Source organism: Carex rostrata, chromosome 32 (assembly GCF_964058835.1).
Source record: "Carex rostrata chromosome 32, lpCarRost1.2, whole genome shotgun sequence".
NCBI classification, from domain to species: Eukaryota; Viridiplantae; Streptophyta; class Magnoliopsida; order Poales; family Cyperaceae; genus Carex; species Carex rostrata.
The window spans coordinates 1,940,465-1,957,862 of NC_135949.1; the positions used below are offsets into that span (position 1 = coordinate 1,940,465).

General features: G+C 32.9%; 2 protein-coding genes across 2 annotated transcripts in view; one reads left to right on the forward strand and one right to left on the reverse strand.

Moving 5' to 3' along the window:
- Positions 1–15,492, reverse strand: part of LOC144548045 (uncharacterized) — a 43,391-nt gene extending 27,899 nt beyond the window's left edge. Inside the window, exon 1 of the mRNA XM_078296731.1 lies at positions 15,160–15,492. The gene's annotated coding sequence lies outside the window, so the exon portion shown is untranslated. The remainder of the gene's footprint in view (positions 1–15,159) is intronic.
- Positions 11,052–13,957, forward strand: LOC144548044 (uncharacterized). The gene is made up of 2 exons (XM_078296729.1): positions 11,052–13,121; positions 13,521–13,957. Exons 1-2 carry the CDS (start codon positions 11,069–11,071, stop codon positions 13,850–13,852), a joined length of 2,385 nt encoding a protein of 794 aa, XP_078152855.1. The 5' UTR covers positions 11,052–11,068; the 3' UTR covers positions 13,853–13,957.
- Positions 15,493–17,398: the final 1,906 nt, after the last annotated feature.

A 17,398-nucleotide genomic window follows, 5' to 3' on the forward strand; every position in this document is an offset into this window, starting at 1 on the left:
GGAATGGAATGGAATAGAAAGGAAGATTAATATATTTAACCTCTTCGTGTTTGGATGATTAATGAGAGAAAATAAATTTAATTTTCCTTTCCGTCTTATTTCTTGTTTGGTTGATTAAAATTTAGGAGGTTAATGAGAAATTCAGTGACTGTTGTAGGTTTGAGGAAAAAATCTTGTATGAAAATTATATATGTAAGATATAGGGTTGACCATTTGTGTCATTTTTTCTAAAAATATTTGTAATAAAATTTCTTTCCATCCGTTACACTCCAATTTGGGAGAGAAACCGATTCTATTAATTATCATGATACAAGGTTAAACCTTTTACCTCCTGTACCCTTCACCTCCGACATAATTTTATCAACCAAACACAATTCAACGGAAAATTTTTGTTCCTTTCCATTCCCTCCCTCCCTCTACTCTCCATCCAAACAAGGTGTTAAGGTTGGAATTGTTGAGCGGAGCAAAGATAATACTTTTACAAAAACCATATCTATCAACAAAGGAATATCTATCAACAAATAAGGATCTGATAGAAACTCCAAAAGGGATAAAGGGAGCAATACATTGTAAAGATCTCTCCCCCAAGAGGAACTATGCTGCTTATATTATATTTACAGGAACACAGTACTCGCCGTTTTTCAGAATTACTCAATGGATCTGTGACAGTTCAAGTGGCCATGTAAATTCAATTTACTCAATGGATATCTGGCGGAAAGAATCTCAGAAAAGAGAAGATGGATGGAGAAAAATTAAGTTGGGAGAATTTAATACTGGCATTAGACAAGATCGAGTTGTGCATTTCGTCATTTGTGATATATACAATATATCTATGGAAAATAATCCGAATTTTGTAGGCATTGAGGTAAGGCCGGTATGTTAAATCATGGTCAATATTTGAGAAATAATTTTTGTAATAGATCATTTAGGAATCTAAATTTGCGGAGTATTTTTTTTTATCTCCATTTCTTGTCCTTTCCACATAGATAATTACATAATAGTAAATTTATTTCTCGCTCTCTCCAACTCCCCATACAAATTTTTTTATAACGTCAATTAAAATGAAAACTTGTAAAAATTCTCTTGAATTCAAATTTTAACTACACACGTGCTTGATGGACTCGATATATAAGAGGAATCAATAACTTGAAAACATTAAAAAAAATAATAACTTTAACAATACTCAATTTGTGAAGAGCCATTTTAAAAAAATAATGTGATTGCTTTAGTTAAGGAACGATCGTCTACTTAAAATTTGTTAATACACATGCATGGAAACAATATTCTTCGGAACACAAACAACGTGATCCAAGTTCTTCTTTTCTGTTTTCACAATCTACTCTTGAGATATATTTTTTTTTTATATATTGTGAAGTAATTACAATGTACACAACTAAATCAAGTTAAAAAAAATACTTCAAAATTTGAGACGCTCCGTCCCGCTGTCAAAAATAAGGAGACAAATTGATCTAATAGTTATGTGTTGCAATTAATAAGTCAATAATTTGAAACTCTTTAGAATCCAATACTACCGGCTCCATACTCTACAATACCATAACACATTTTATGTGACCAATTCATCACATTTATGTGACTGCTTGCTTAAATATATACTTATTATCAACTCTTAATTCTTCGATGAAAATATAAATATAAAATTATTTACAAAAGGTTCTCTCAAATATATATGTTCCATCTAGACATGCATTTATTTACTGTTGTAAGTGTATGTTAAAATAAAATATTAGAGAAAATCAAATTAAATTTAAATGCAATTAAAATATTATTTCAATCAAAATACATATTAGATGTAGGATAATATATGCATCATCCATATCTTGAGCTATTGAAGAAATGCTTCCAAAACGGTTTATCCTCACTTACCACCATTTTTCCTCCTATCTTCAATTTCCGACTTTACTAGAGCAGACTATGGACTGGTTCATCACTGTGTCTAGAAATCAACTGCATATTTTATCAAGTTTTCAATGTCTGCCGCATATTGTAATACAATACGGTTGGTTTAGTTTCAATTATAATTAGTCCCATGAGTCCAGATTATAAGTTATTTAGTATTTTAAATATAATAATCTAGCCAATTATAAAATGAAATAAAATATAAGAATAAAAAAGATGACAGTTTAAAGAGTTGACATAATTAATAAATTTGTTGACCATTTTGATTGCACTTGAAGTGAAGTCCTTACCTTGTTGTGAGTTCAAGATATAATTTTGATCCCAAAAGAACCGTGGTTTGAGTTTAAATTGTATAATACGAAAAAAAAACAAATAGTAAAGATGTTAAAAATCAAATAATAACAATGTTAAAAATCAAATAGTAAAAGTGAATTCGAATGATAACAAATTTAAAAGGGAAAATTTCACGTATACCCAAGGTTGTAAATAACGATTATCACGTCATAGTAGCGGGAAGGCTAAAAAAAAGTTATCGCGAATAGTGTAGCTATAGCAAAAGCTATTCTACATAGCTTTTTTTTTAATTTTATTTTATATTTCTAGTAATTATCAACATTATCTAAAGTCTCATAAAATAATAAGTAACACAAAAATGATTAAGAAATTAAAATATTGACAAATCTTTTGTTTTCTTTTAATTATACTAACTAATTTTTTTTATTTGAAATGGTCAGTCAGCATTTATTTGAAATGGCTCAAAATTCTTTATTTGACAAATTAAATAAGAGGAATGAAAGAAAATGCAAAACACTTCCAATAAAAATTAAAAACCCAACTAAATTAGATAAATTCAGGAGACAACAATACTTGAGCTTTAAACAAACTAGCTTTAAAAAATAATAAAATAAAAAGGCTGCCTAAGATTCAAGATTTCTATTTTTTTTTCAATTATCTTATGACAACATTTTCCTCATTCTTCGGACATTTTTTTTTCTTAATAGTAAATAATTCTCTTAATGCATTAATTTCCAACCTTCAAAAGCTACATTTACTTTTGGTTAATATCTTTATAATTGTTGTTGCAATGTAAACTGTCTTTTGTAAATTACAGAGACATGTTAAATGATAACTGAAGGTAGAGCAATAGCCTCAATTGAAAGTCCAGGCCCAAACCCAAGGAGCATCCCAAATTAGAGCCCATCACCTGTAGTAACCTTTCCTTCATTAATTGGTTTTTTTCTCATCTCATTCATTATAAATAGTACAACGGTAACTCATCTTTTAAATTGATTAGATTAAAATGATTTTTTGTTAAAATCTAACAAAGTTTCAAGTTAACAAGAAATTTCAGTCTTTTAATTATATACTACTAAAATAAGTTGTGTATTTAAAATATATTCATTAAATCAATTTAGATTTTAATACAATATTAAGATATCTGAATAAATATTATACATGTAAATTTTTTGTTAAAATCTAACAAAGTTTCAAGTTAACAAAAAATTTCAGTCTTTTATACACTACTAAAATAAGTTGTATATTTAAAATATATTAATTTAATCAATTTAGATTTTAACAATATATCTGAATAAATATATTGTATACATGTAATATTTCTTCTAATAACTAATATTGATCAGAATGAAAATAATAAAGAATTTATGTAATAAATATAAAAAATATTCTTAATTAGCTCATATTTATTTGTTTAGTTCAGCGTTTTTTAAATATGTAAATATTTTTCAATGTAATTTTTTTTCCCACAGTATGGTAAATTAAATAGGCGAAGCGAATAGCAATGCAGTGCTTCAACCTGAGGTGCAATTAATGGATCCCGACCATTCTTTCAACCTGGCATGAATCTCAAAACAGGTTGTCGGTGTCAGATTGGGCTTATGACCGTATGTTCTGTAGGCCGGACTTGGAATTAATTAGCAAGAGAAATTTTGCGACCGTATTAATTCCACTTGAACGCACCATTTTGAAGACAAATTCAAGCTGACAAAGCCACACCATCTCCATTCCCTTGATTTAGTTGAGCACGCAAGTTGTTTGATAATATGCCTGAGCTAACCTACAACCACACGCTGTCAATAACGGTGGCTCTTCTTCTTTTCTTCTAAGTTTCCTTCAAAGTTCAATCAATATTGTCGAAGCCTTGCCAATCTCGAGTTACACTTACATGGAACTGTGACGCAGTGCGTATCAAAGAAATGTTTGATTCAGATTTGGACGTAAACAATGGCCACATAAGATCCAAGCCGATCAAGAATTTATATCTACAACTTGAAATTTAATCCGAAATAATGACATGAGCAGTCTTCTAAGAAACAATTAAATGTCATGGTCTTCTAGGAGTCTTGAAACAATCAAGTTTTTATTTCTTTGACCATGCACGCATGGGTCTTGATAAGAATTAAAACTTAATTTGTTGGTTTACTAAAAATTAGCATTTATTAGTTAGCAATTCCTATGATAGTTTTTAATTTTGTTTTACTATAAATATGTAACGAATCCCCTATGTTGGGGCAATGTTGTTTAATAGAAAAGTTTGATTGTTTGTTGTTTCGTTTTGTTTGTGACTCTATATTTCTCCTCTTTGCTGCTAAACCGGTACGTGAGCTTAACGGGCAAAATCGTAACGGGACCGCTTTGCGTCAAGTGGTATCAGAGCCAGGTTCGACAACCACCTTTACGCTTGCGTGAAGTTGTATCATCATCAACCGCCAAATTCGACAACCACCTTCATGCTTGCGTGAAGTTGTATCACCACCAACCGCCAAATTCGACAACCACCTTCATGCTTGCGTGAAGTTGTATCACCACCAATCGGCAAATTCGACAACCACCTCCATCAACAAAACCTCACGCTATTCCCACCTATCGCCAACACCATGGCCGATCCTAACCTTCTCGCTATTCTCGATCGTATGCAACAAAACCATGCCAAAACCATGCAACTGATCATTAATCTTGTTGAACGCCTTGCTCCCACCAACAATCAAAACAACCACCAACATCTCTCCTCACCACCGAGCTACAACAACATTTCTCCTCAACACCGATACAATATCTCCACTAATATTATTTCTCCTTCTCCTCACCTCCAACAGAGAGATAACTATCCCAAAATCCTCAATCATTTGCCTTATGATTCAAAAGGAGAAAATTTCAATGGAGTAGAAGAAGAGATGAACCCCTTTCACGGCAGCAAATCATTGGTCTCATGTGATGAAGACGCTCGACATCAACACAACACCTCACTGAGCACATGTTCCCAGCAGGTCATAGACCGAAAGGCAACCACTCCAGTAGAAGAGCACCTAGAACAGCCGGATGAGCTTGTTGATAGGCTTGTCACGGTTGAAGAAATTCAAGAGCTCGATGATGAAGACGAAGCCAACACCTTGACAGATGAACTCAAGACAAAAGCAGTGATTGTTGAGAACTCTTCAAACATTGAAGAAGTCTTTGTTGGTAATTTTCCGATGCTTACGGGTAATTTAGCAAATTCTTTGTCCATAGAGGTTCAATATGATTTTTTGTTGCAAACCAAACATTTGTGTTCCACCAACAATGAAGCCTTGCCGGTCAACTACAATGATCCATTCTTACAACCAAGTGTCAAACCATTTACGATTGAAGTTGGCTTTAGTTCATTAATTTCTAGAGTAGTGCAGTGGAAACACATGCATAGAAAATCCAATCTGAAAGAGGATTGCAAAGATTTAATGGTACGTGATCTAAAACTATATTGTTTTAAAGAGTTCTACAAAGAAAAGAAGTTTGGAGCGAATGCCTATCGCGTGAAATTACCCAATGATTTCCATATCTCCAATAAGTTCAATGTTAATCATATTCACAAGTACTACGAAAAAGATGCAAGCTTGAGGACAAGCTTCAACCAACCCGGGGAGCTTGACGCAGTGCGTATCAAAGAAATGTTTGATTCAGATTTGGACGTAAACAATGGCCACATAAGATCCAAGCCGATCAAGAATTTATATCTACAACTTGAAATTTAATCCGAAATAATGACATGAGCAGTCTTCTAAGAAACAATTAAATGTCATGGTCTTCTAGGAGTCTTGAAACAATCAAGTTTTTATTTCTTTGACCATGCACGCATGGGTCTTGATAAGAATTAAAACTTAATTTGTTGGTTTACTAAAAATTAGCATTTATTAGTTAGCAATTCCTATGATAGTTTTTAATTTTGTTTTACTATAAATATGTAACGAATCCCCTATGTTGGGGCAATGTTGTTTAATAGAAAAGTTTGATTGTTTGTTGTTTCGTTTTGTTTGTGACTCTATATTTCTCCTCTTTGCTGCTAAACTGGTACGTGAGCTTAACGGGCAAAATCGTAACGGGACCGCTTTGCGTCAAACTGTGCACGTGTAGTCCATTGCTTATGGAAAAGTCTGGATCAGAATGCCTAGTAAAGCCATGGAAACCTCTGATGAAACAATGATCTATCATATTTGACGGGTCCGGATCCCATAAAGTAACCCAATCTTTGGGTTTTGGATCAAGACCGTCCAATTTGAATTCGTTGTTCGAGATTGCCTCGTGATTCGAATTCTTAAAGCCATAACAAACCAGAGGTACCGGTAATCGGTAAGTTAGTACGTGTCATGCGTACTTAGCCATTTTGACAATTCAGATCAGGCAAGCCACGTGTGTGCCTTCCTGGCGGTTTATTAATTTCTAATTTTTAAGGTCCCACATGGTCAGGCAAAACATAGTTTAACGATTTAAATAGCGTCTTCCTACATAATGTCATGTGTACTTAGCCAAATAATTTTTTCATAATTTTTTTAGACTCAAACCAAATAATTTTTTCATAATCAAAATCATATTTTTTTCATAATCAAAATCATATTTACCCTTCTAAATTTAAAAAACTCACAAATTAATAAACTTTTTGTCTTTTCTAGTAAAGATCATTATAAAATACCCATTTTATTCTTTATTAAAACCATAAAAATTACATGTGCTATGCATGCAAGAAATTTGTTCCAAACCACACTTGTTAAGTTGAAATGGGGGGAGGGGGTGTTCGATCGCACATAGCTTTAAACTTTGTGTGGATCAAGTAGACACGGATATTGATGAAGATCAAACGGCTCGATTCAACTGGACAATGGACCAAATTAAAAGAAGGAAAAATAAAACACCGATGCACCTAATTAAGCCCCTTCCATTAATTCATGTTGATTATATGAATTCATGAGTTTGTAACAATACATTTGTTATTTTAAGCAACATAATATTCTTCGTTGATTTTTACATTGTCTTAATTCCGTTTCCGTTTTCTTTTCTTTATACAATTCCTACGGACAATAAATGTAATTGAATGTTTACCTGATCTGAACGACACTTAAAAGAACACTCGCCATGCATCTCACCAAAGTCGTCTCGGAGACCTGATCGATCGGGAACAGAAGGAGAGTTGATGTCTGATAATTTGTTTGCTTATTTAATAAATTATTGCAAGTTGGATTCCAAAATATTTTAAAAAAACTTAAAATTTCATCCCTGACAACATTATTTAATTTTTTTTTTTGACGAGTAAATGTGTATCACTATGGCAGAACAGGCTTTCTGCGACCAGAATTCCGGTCACAGAACATGAAAATGGTCGCTGATGTCTGATTCCGGTTGCTGAAAGTACGGTCACGGAAAGTACTGTTGCAGATACTCTTCTGCTAACGTAAACGGTCGCTGATACTTTTTTCTGCAACCAAAATGTTTTGGTCGCTATTTTTTCTGTTGACATCAGAAAATAGTGTCTGCGATCAAAATAACGGTTGCAAAAACTAAAAGACAGTCACTGAAAGTTTTTTGCTGACGTCAGACAAAAGTTTCTGCGAACTGTCAATTTTTTAGATTTTTTTATTATTTAAATTTGCACCATTTAATAATTGCTACGAGACGTACCAACATACAACATAAAATTACGAACAAATTTAAAGATAAACATCGATATGTACAATACATAAATAGAAAACATCGATACATACACATAATACAAGACATCGATCCATAAAAAACAGATATAAACATAAATATCAGAAAATTGATAATATATTGATCAAACATAAACATCGAAATGTCAAGTAATATATCGATCTAAATGTCGTATAACATAAACAGATATTCTAAATGTCGCATAACATGTCAAGACAACATCTGAACAACATATAAATAACTAAACTAAGCAGTACCATCGTCGCCAACATCCAACTTGTCATCCTCATCATCCTGAGGAGCGGGAATCGAGGCCGGCTGCAAGCCTGAACCTCCCTATGAAGTTGTAAAAAGATATTTTAGATAATTATGATTTAGGGTTTAGAGTTCACAATTAAAACATACTGAAATATCGAATTTCGTACTGGAGCTCTGAACCGAGCCTCCATCCTATCAATCAACTGAGCCTCCCGAGCCTCCATCTTATCAAGTACTTGAGAAGATATCATGTCAATATCTTCTTCTGTGAGATGCGTCGCTGGCGACATAGAAGTATATGACTATATCGAATGCGACAGAGCACTGCTAGACCCACTGGAGCAGAACATGCCTCTCGTCTTGCCTGAATAAAAGTAAGACAATTAGTATTATCTGACAAAACTAAAAATAAATTTCAAATTTCAAAAAATATTTATTTTACCTAGAGCACCGAGACCATAGTTATCGCCATAGGCATTCTGATTATCAATGCCCGTAGTGTACTAGAGATCGTCGTCGTAACTGGGTCATGTATCTCTATCCTCTCCATACTTCTCCTTCATAGCTTTCTCATATTTTAGCATAAACCATGATATTTTATAAAACGATTCAAAAGTTATGTACAGTATAAACCATGATATTTTATAAAACGATTCAAAAGTTTTGTAACAATACATTTGTTATTTTAAGCAACATAATATTCTTCGTTGATTTTTATATTGTCTTAATTCCGTTTCCTTTTTCTTTTCTTTATACAATTCCTACGGGCAATAAATGTAATTAAATGTTTACCTGATCTGAACGACTCTTAAAAGAACACTCGCCATGCATCTCACCAAAGTCTTCTCGGAGACCTGATCGATCGGGAACACAAGGAGAGTTGATGTCTGATAATTTGTTTGCTTATTTAATAAATTATTGCAAGTTGGATACCAAAATATTTTAAAAAAACTTAAAATTTTATCCCTGACAACATTATTTAAATTTTTTTTTGACGAGTAAATGTGTATGATTACTTTCAACAATATAACAGATTTTTGATAGTGTATTAATTTTGGTCTTTTAAAAGAAATTATTTCCATATATTTAAGTACTCGTGAATTCCTTATTTAAAAAAAAATTATACAAGATGAATACAATTACTAAATATAAATACAAGGTTGTTTACGACAAATCTTTTTGTGATAGATAGATGCAGCTAATTTCGACATCAAGAATTCTTACATCCGATTTGTGATTAGAAATATATTTGAAGGTCAACCCGACGAGAATCCTCAGATCCACCTCAACAGATTCAAAGACGCTTGCAGCATGATCAAAGTGGATGGAGTCACACAAATTAAGTGTTGGATCATTAGATCTAGCCGCCAAAGGATTGTTTCTCAACTTAAGTGTTGAAGAAGTAGCGAAGGTTATCACCAATTTGTGTGAGAGCCAAAGCTACCAAACGATGGAACGAAATACCGAAAGTTCTGCAGCCAGCGTATCATGAATCAAAATCAGAGCTAATAATATTTATAATTCTAATTGTCTACTTTACTATTAATTCGCAAGCACATGAATCAATTGTATAATATAGATTGGGATATCGGTCCACAGGGATGGTATATTAAGAGATTTAATCGCAAAGCTAAGTATAGATTAATGGTCTTTTTAGATTTGGTTTGTGTTATAATCCATAAATTTAAATCAAGAATTAACGAATAATTAATTGTAATTTCGCCTAATAAAAAAAATTTCGTTAAATAAATGGTGATCAAAGTATTAACTAAATTATCTAATACGATTTAAAATTCTGAAACTTTCAATGAGATGTCCGTTTCAAAACGAATACTAAATTCATGATATGGATGATAATACATTACAATGCGTTTATGATAAAAATGTAATTAACGAAATTATAACTAAAATTAGAAACTATAAATTTAACGCTGACTATTCGAAAGATTCGTAATTTAAATATTTAATTATACAAGTCTCGTTGATTTATTGGATAATGATCACTTTAATTTGATATATATTAATAACAAAATAAATCGAGTTTTAAATTAGAACGATAAACATTTGAAATATTCATGCGAATTTTAATTGTAAAATTTTATAAATCTTTCAATTCGAGTTTTTATAACCATAATAGATCATTTAATAAATAGAAACCAATTTAAATTGACCGAATTTGTTTCAACTGTTGGATCTCAAATAACACGCGTCCTGAAGCAGGTTGAATTTGAAACCCTACCCTCTCCATTCTCTCTCTCCCTCTCTTTGGACTGCCTCTCTCGCCCGTGCGCGCTGTGCTGCTTGTTTCTCCGTTTCACCTGCTTTTTTCTCCAATAATTAACAGAAGGTTTCACTGTGGAAAATTCAGCAATTCAAGTCTTTGATTAAAATGACAGTCGTCTCTTATCAACAACATTATTACAAATTTGTAGAAGAAATTTGATCTGCGAAATTCAATAAATTGCCGTGGGAGTTATGGCTATTCTAATTAGATTCTACATGGAATTGATAAATTTGAGAACAATTTATTTGTATGTATAGCTGAATTTATTAAATTATCGTGAAAACACTGCTTTCTTATTTGATTCATTAATGTAAGGCATAATCAACACATCAAAACTATAAATTTGCAAATTAATTATGCCCGTATATCATTTGAAATACAAGTACAATTTCTCATAAAGTAACATATATAGACATGTTTAGTACCGTAGGTTTTTATTTTATTTTATTTTTTGAGTAAAAGACTAGTACCATACAATTCTTCTTACTATTTGTATGGTCGAAATAAATCTTGTAGAAAATTGCACTAGATATTTTGCAAGTAGCTATCTTATCACACCAACAATATCTACTTGTATAAGTAGTTGCAACGGGAATATTTTGGTGAACCATTGAGAGCTTCTCACATTAATTCAAGATGTGCTATTTCTCACCCAATTTCATCCTCCTCCTCTTACTCATTCAAGCCTTCTTGGCAAATTGCTGTATTGAGCAGGAGAGGGATGCCCTGCTTGAATTCAAAGCTGGTGTCAATGATAATAGTAGTCGTCTGGCTTCATGGAGAGGTGAAAAATGTTGCAACTGGGCAGGGATTCGATGCAACAATCGAACAAGTCGTGTTGTCAAGCTTAACCTTCGAAATACCAACGTTGAACCGATTTATTATGAAGGTACCATCGAGTATTATTTGAATTACCACCCTGGCTTGACCGGGAAGATCAGCCCATCTTTGTTATTTCTTAGTGATCTGAAGCACTTAGATCTCAGCTTCAATAATTTTAGTGGGAATAAATTTCCAGAATTTATTAGCGCATTTAGAAACTTAAAGTATCTCAATTTGTCTAACACAGGTTTGTCAGGAATGATACATCCTCAGCTTGGGAACCTTTCTAAGTTGTTGTACTTTGATCTTAGGCAAGACTATTATTTTTCTGGTTTTATGTTTAGTGCCGATACATGGTGGTTATCTAATATGAGGTCTCTAAAGTATATAGACATGTCAGGAGTTGATTTCAAAGATTCAAATAACTGGGTGCAAAGTTTGAACAAACTATCATCACTTGAAGTGTTAGTTTTGTCCGATAACAATCTAATCCAAATTCCCAATACACTCACTTTAGTGAACTTCACCTCTCTCAGAGTGCTTCATCTTTCTGCTCAAAACATCAATACCACCATACCCAATTGGATGGGCAGTTTACACAGTTTAAATGTTCTAATTCTCAAAAGCTGTCACATGGTGGGGCCATATCCCGCTACACTCGGAAATCTGACAAATCTTGTTCAGCTTGATCTTGGATATAATTACCTAAATGGTACAATACCAACTAATATTGGAAATTTAACAAATCTTGTTCAGCTTGATCTTAGCGATAATAACCTAAATGGAACAATACCAACTGATATTGGAAATTTAACAAATCTTGTTGAGCTTGATCTTAGCGTTAATAACCTAAATGGAACAATACCAACTGAAATTGGAAATTTAACAAATCTTGTTAAGCTTGATCTTAGTTTTAACTCCCTCACAGGATTACTATCAGAAACTCACCTAACTGGTTTGTCAAAACTCAAGGATTTAAACCTTAGATCTAACAACATGACTATTTTGTTTGGTAGTGAATGGACCCCCTCTTTTCAATTGAATACAATCTGGTTGCGGTCAAATAAACTTGGGCCAAAATTTCCCTCTTGGATCCAGAGACAAGTACTGATTGAGTATCTAGATCTGAGAGACACTGGAATTGATGACTGTATACCCGATTGGGTTTGGAGCTTATCTTCACTTAGATACCTTTGGTTGTCTACTAACATACTTAGAGGAAAGTTACCAGCCAGCTTGTTGCACATGACCAAACTAGAGTTGTTGGATTTGAGTAATAATCGGCTTGTGGGTAAAATACCATTTCTTCCTACAAGTTTGGTGTATTTGGATCTTTCCAATAACTCCTTGTCAGGACAATTGCGTAAACACTTTAAGTCACCATATAAGAATAAATTGATTGTTTCGAACAATCACATTGCTGAAGTTGTAGAATTGTTTCCTTGTGGATTAACTAGTTTGGGTTTTCTTGATCTTTCGAGTAATAGTTTATCAGGGCATCTTCCTCCTTGCTGGTCAAACATCAGTGGACTAGTAAAACTGACAAATAATAGGTTCTCTGGAGTTGTGCCCAGCTCTTTGAGTTGTTCAGTTGAACTAGAAGTGGTTCAACTTGAAAACAACAGTCTAACTGGAGAGTTTCCATTTGATTTGCAATTCTGCAAAGGATTACAATTGCTTGATCTTGGAGAAAATAATTTTCACGGTATTATACCAGATTGGGTAGGAGAAAGCTTTCCCTATATGGCATTCCTAATATTGCGTTCAAACTTATTTTCAGGTAATATCCCATCCAAGTTGACACAACTCAATAATTTACAAGTCTTAGATCTTGCAAATAACTACCTTTCGGGACAGCTACCTAGAGGTTTGAATAATTTTACTTCGATGAGTAATCAATTATCCTTGTGGACGTTACATGGATATTATAGTGACGAAAGTTTAATTGCAATGACCAAAGGGTTGAAACTTCAGTATGATGCTAGTGGTCTTCTTTTATGGAAGAGTATGGATTTGTCAAACAATAATCTAATTGGTGAGATACCTCGTGAGATAGTTGTTCTTGCTGGTTTATTGAATCTAAACTTGTCAAACAATCACTTAATAGGAAACATTCCGCTTGAAATCGGAAACATGACAACTCTAGAGTCACTTGACTTTCACATGAATAACCTGTCTGGGACTATCCCACAAAGCCTATCTGCTTTATACTCTTTAGGAAAACTCAATTTTTCTTACAATAATCTATCTGGGAGCATTCCCACAGGGTATCAATTGCAGGCGCTTGATGACCCATCAATCTACAGTGGTAATCCATACCTATGTGGACCCCCACTAGAGACGAGTTGCGGAAGTAGTGGGAGATTTCCTCATAATAATGGTAACAACGATTCCAATTCAAAAAATACTGGGGATAGGGATAAGTGGTTGTATTTGTTCATCGAGTTTGGATTTGTGGTAGGATTTGTGGTGGTGTATTTCATCCTACTATTCAAAGTAAAGTGGAGATATACTTATTTTCAAATGGTTGATACTGTGTTTAACAGGTTGTATGGGTTGATGTTGAAGCCAAAACTCAAATGGGCTTCAGCCCAGTAAGCCATTAAGTCATTTTGTTAGAGAGTGTTAGAGTGAGTATTAATGGCTTGATTATCTCCTTGTATTTGTAAACACTCCATTGATCTAGTGAATTTGTGCCGTGTACTCCCGTGGTTTTTTCCCGAAAGGGTTTCCACGTAAAATCTTGTGCTTGATTGCTTGATTGCTTGTTTGTGTTTGCTTCTTGTTTGATTTCCATATTTCTTTATTTGATCGGGAATGGATGTATGCATGCAAGGTGCTCGATAAAAGAAAAGTTATAAAAATGGCATTATAAAAAAAAAGTGAAGTACGGATCACGAGTAATAAAAGATCAATAGTCCGCATATAAAAAAAAAGTTAAAAAAATGAATTCATAGTGTGGATCAATATGCAATATGATAGTACCATAGCATCACGAGGAGTAATAAAAGATTTGGAGTTTCCTTTCTAAGAAAATGGCAGAAGGAAAAAATGGAACTTGAATTGTTGCTTGAAATATAAAAGAAGATCATTCAAGTTGCAACAAACCAAGCATTGTCAACCAGTATACTAGGCTATATGAAAGCCCAATTTAAATTTTATAGGCCGAAGCCCATTTGAGTTTAATATTTACTCAAATACCGTTGCTGTTAATATTTAATACAAACACCGTTATTTCTTTTTCAATCCGAGTTGCTGTTAATATTTACTCTTCCTCCCAAAAAAATTTGGAGTTTAATCAAGGCAGACCTTCAGCACTGAGCCATCTATAATTTTAATTTTTTTAATTATGTATTTTAAAATTTAATTGAACTTTAATAAAAATTATATATAATTTAGTCTGCCCCATAAGACGTTAAATGTGTATTCTTTGTATTTGCAAAGACTTGAGTTCAAATTCAGACTGTGTCCGTTTTGCGGCTTTCACAGCTACTAATTCTCCTGTTTCTTTCAAGCGGCCTTTGTACACCTGTCCCAACGATGCTAGAATTATAGCATAAGAGAAAAAAGCACCAGCGAAAAGTGTTTCAGTTGAATCATATCAAAAGGCATCAAGGAAAAGTGTTTCAATGGCACTAGTATATCCAACTTTAATTTATTTATTTTGACTCTTTTTTTTTTTACTTTAATAAAGGTTCTTATGCATAGAGTCGGACTGAGGCTTAAAGTTAATTGCCAATCAAGAAAAAGTAAGAAAATATTTTTGTCTCCAATATGGCCTAGTAATGTACCAGATGAGTCCAGTATTGGCTAGCTGGTTCAGTCTGGTCCATTAGTATAGAATTGATGCAATGTCTTCTCTCACATTTTGGGAATAACGTGGGCTGGCCTACCTATATGTTTACCTGTGCAATGTAAGGATAAGCTTATTCATCAACAATAGCAAAATCAGAATTGCCGACCAATGCAATACCTTCTAAAACGCCAATAGCTCGAATAATCAGGGCAAAATACGGAGGGATTCTAAAAGGATAATCAAAGGATATCTGTGCAAGATCAGACGCTAATTCTTGGAAATTAATATTTTTGGCGCCACCTCCTTCTAAAGCCTGATCAAAGACCTTGGCTAACACAGGTAAAATAGGATCGAGGTTAACCCCATCTGGAATGAAACCAAGCTTGACAAAATCTTTTACAATTGCATCATAGTCACGGTGGATTCGATGTGCTATGGCTTCTATCATCCCGTACTTTTGATCGTAAGTAAGTTTTGTCACGAGCCCTGCATGGAAATGCATAATATTACTGTGTTTTCTTAAGAGTTGTAAATCAAAGGCCCGGTGCACATATTGAAGGCCCAGCACTCATCTTAAGGCCCAAAACCCAAATCTGAAAGCCCAGTGACCTAATCTAATGCATAGTACACAACTTAAAGCCCAAAATCCCAATCATAAAGCCCAAACACCAATCTCAAAGCCCAGAAATAATTAAATGAAACCTCTTTTGCAGAAAAACCCTTTTGACAATGCAATATGTGCAGCATAGCCCTTAAAGGTTTACAAATAGGTTCCTGGCGACTTAAAATTTCTCCAAACAAGCCCTTCGCAGCCCATTTTACACTCTAGAGCCTGTTAAAAACGCAAATTAAGTCCTAGGCCCCTAAAAAATTACAAATAGGTTCCTAAAAGCATAAAAACTTTACAGAAAAGCAATTTCAAGTCTTTTTTGGTCATAACTTCTTCGTTTCAAGTACAAATCATCTCAAACCAGTTATAAATTAACCCAAATTACATTCTCTACATTTCTAAATCATAATTGAACATATTTAATCATCAGCCAAGTCCTGAAATGACCAAAATACCCTTTCTTTGATTTACTTTTATAAATAAAATATAAAAATTATATTTAAACATATTTCCAAAGTATAAGTCATACAATCAAGAATTGAATAAATAGATGAGTTATTAAATTTTTTAATGGTAAATACATAAAACCTGCTGCATTTAGAATCTGACCAACTTGGGACAGATAAATGTTGCTTATACTAATTCAATTTGACATAATAAAAGATGGAGCCTATGGGCTTGATAACACTGCCAAAAATTTAAATGTACCATTAATTACAAGTCATTAACAAATATGTGTGTGCTACACCAGAGCTCTTGCAAATGACACCATTACTTTGTATATAAAAATTATACCAAACTTGCACATGTAGGTACTCCTTTTCAATAACAAGAAAAATTAAACTTACCACAAGGTGTCTGTTATATATTGTATATATAGTTGGTATTAATATTTTAAACAATTAATAATAGCAAATTTTATTATGCAACTACTATTTTCAATTATAGGCAATAAGTCTATTAAATTGCAGTTTTAAATTAATAACTAAAGTCTTATAAAATAGATTAGCTCATTCATGAATTTTCTCATAGATAGCAAAGTGACAAATGAATTATCCGGGTTCGGTTCGGCGAGGTAAAATTTCTGATTCATGAATAATTCGGGTATAATTCGGGAATGATTCAGAATTATCCGGACCAGAGATCTCAGCCTGCAAGAGAGGAAAAAAAAGGAAAAAGAAAAAAAAATGTTCTAAGAAAAATTCGCAAATAATTTAAAAAATTCAAAAGAATTTAGTAAAGTTCGCGCATTATTTGAGTTTAATTCGATCAAAATTCGGTTAATCAAATAATTCAACGTTCGGTTCGACATCACCAAAAAAACTCAGGGGAGTCTTTTGCTTCAAGTTAGATTGACTAAGACTCAGGGGAGTCTTTTTCAGATTATAATTTGAAAAGACTTTTGATAGAGTGAATTGTTTATTTTTATTATAAGTTTTAAAAGCAAGGGGTTTTAGGAGATAAATTTCTTTTAGGGATGCAGAATCTTTTAGAATTTGTGTCAATTTTAATGGCATTTTAGATAATTATTTTTCTTGTAAGGGGCCTTAAGATAATTATTTTTCTTGTAAGGGGCCTTATAGAGATTCATTATCCCTATTTCTTTTTGACCTAGTAGCTGAAATTTTAAATAAAATTCTTAAAAAAAACTCAAGTAATTGTTCAAGGATTGAGTAATTTTTCATCTACTAGACAAATATTCAATTTACATTTTACTGATGATACCTAATCTTTATAA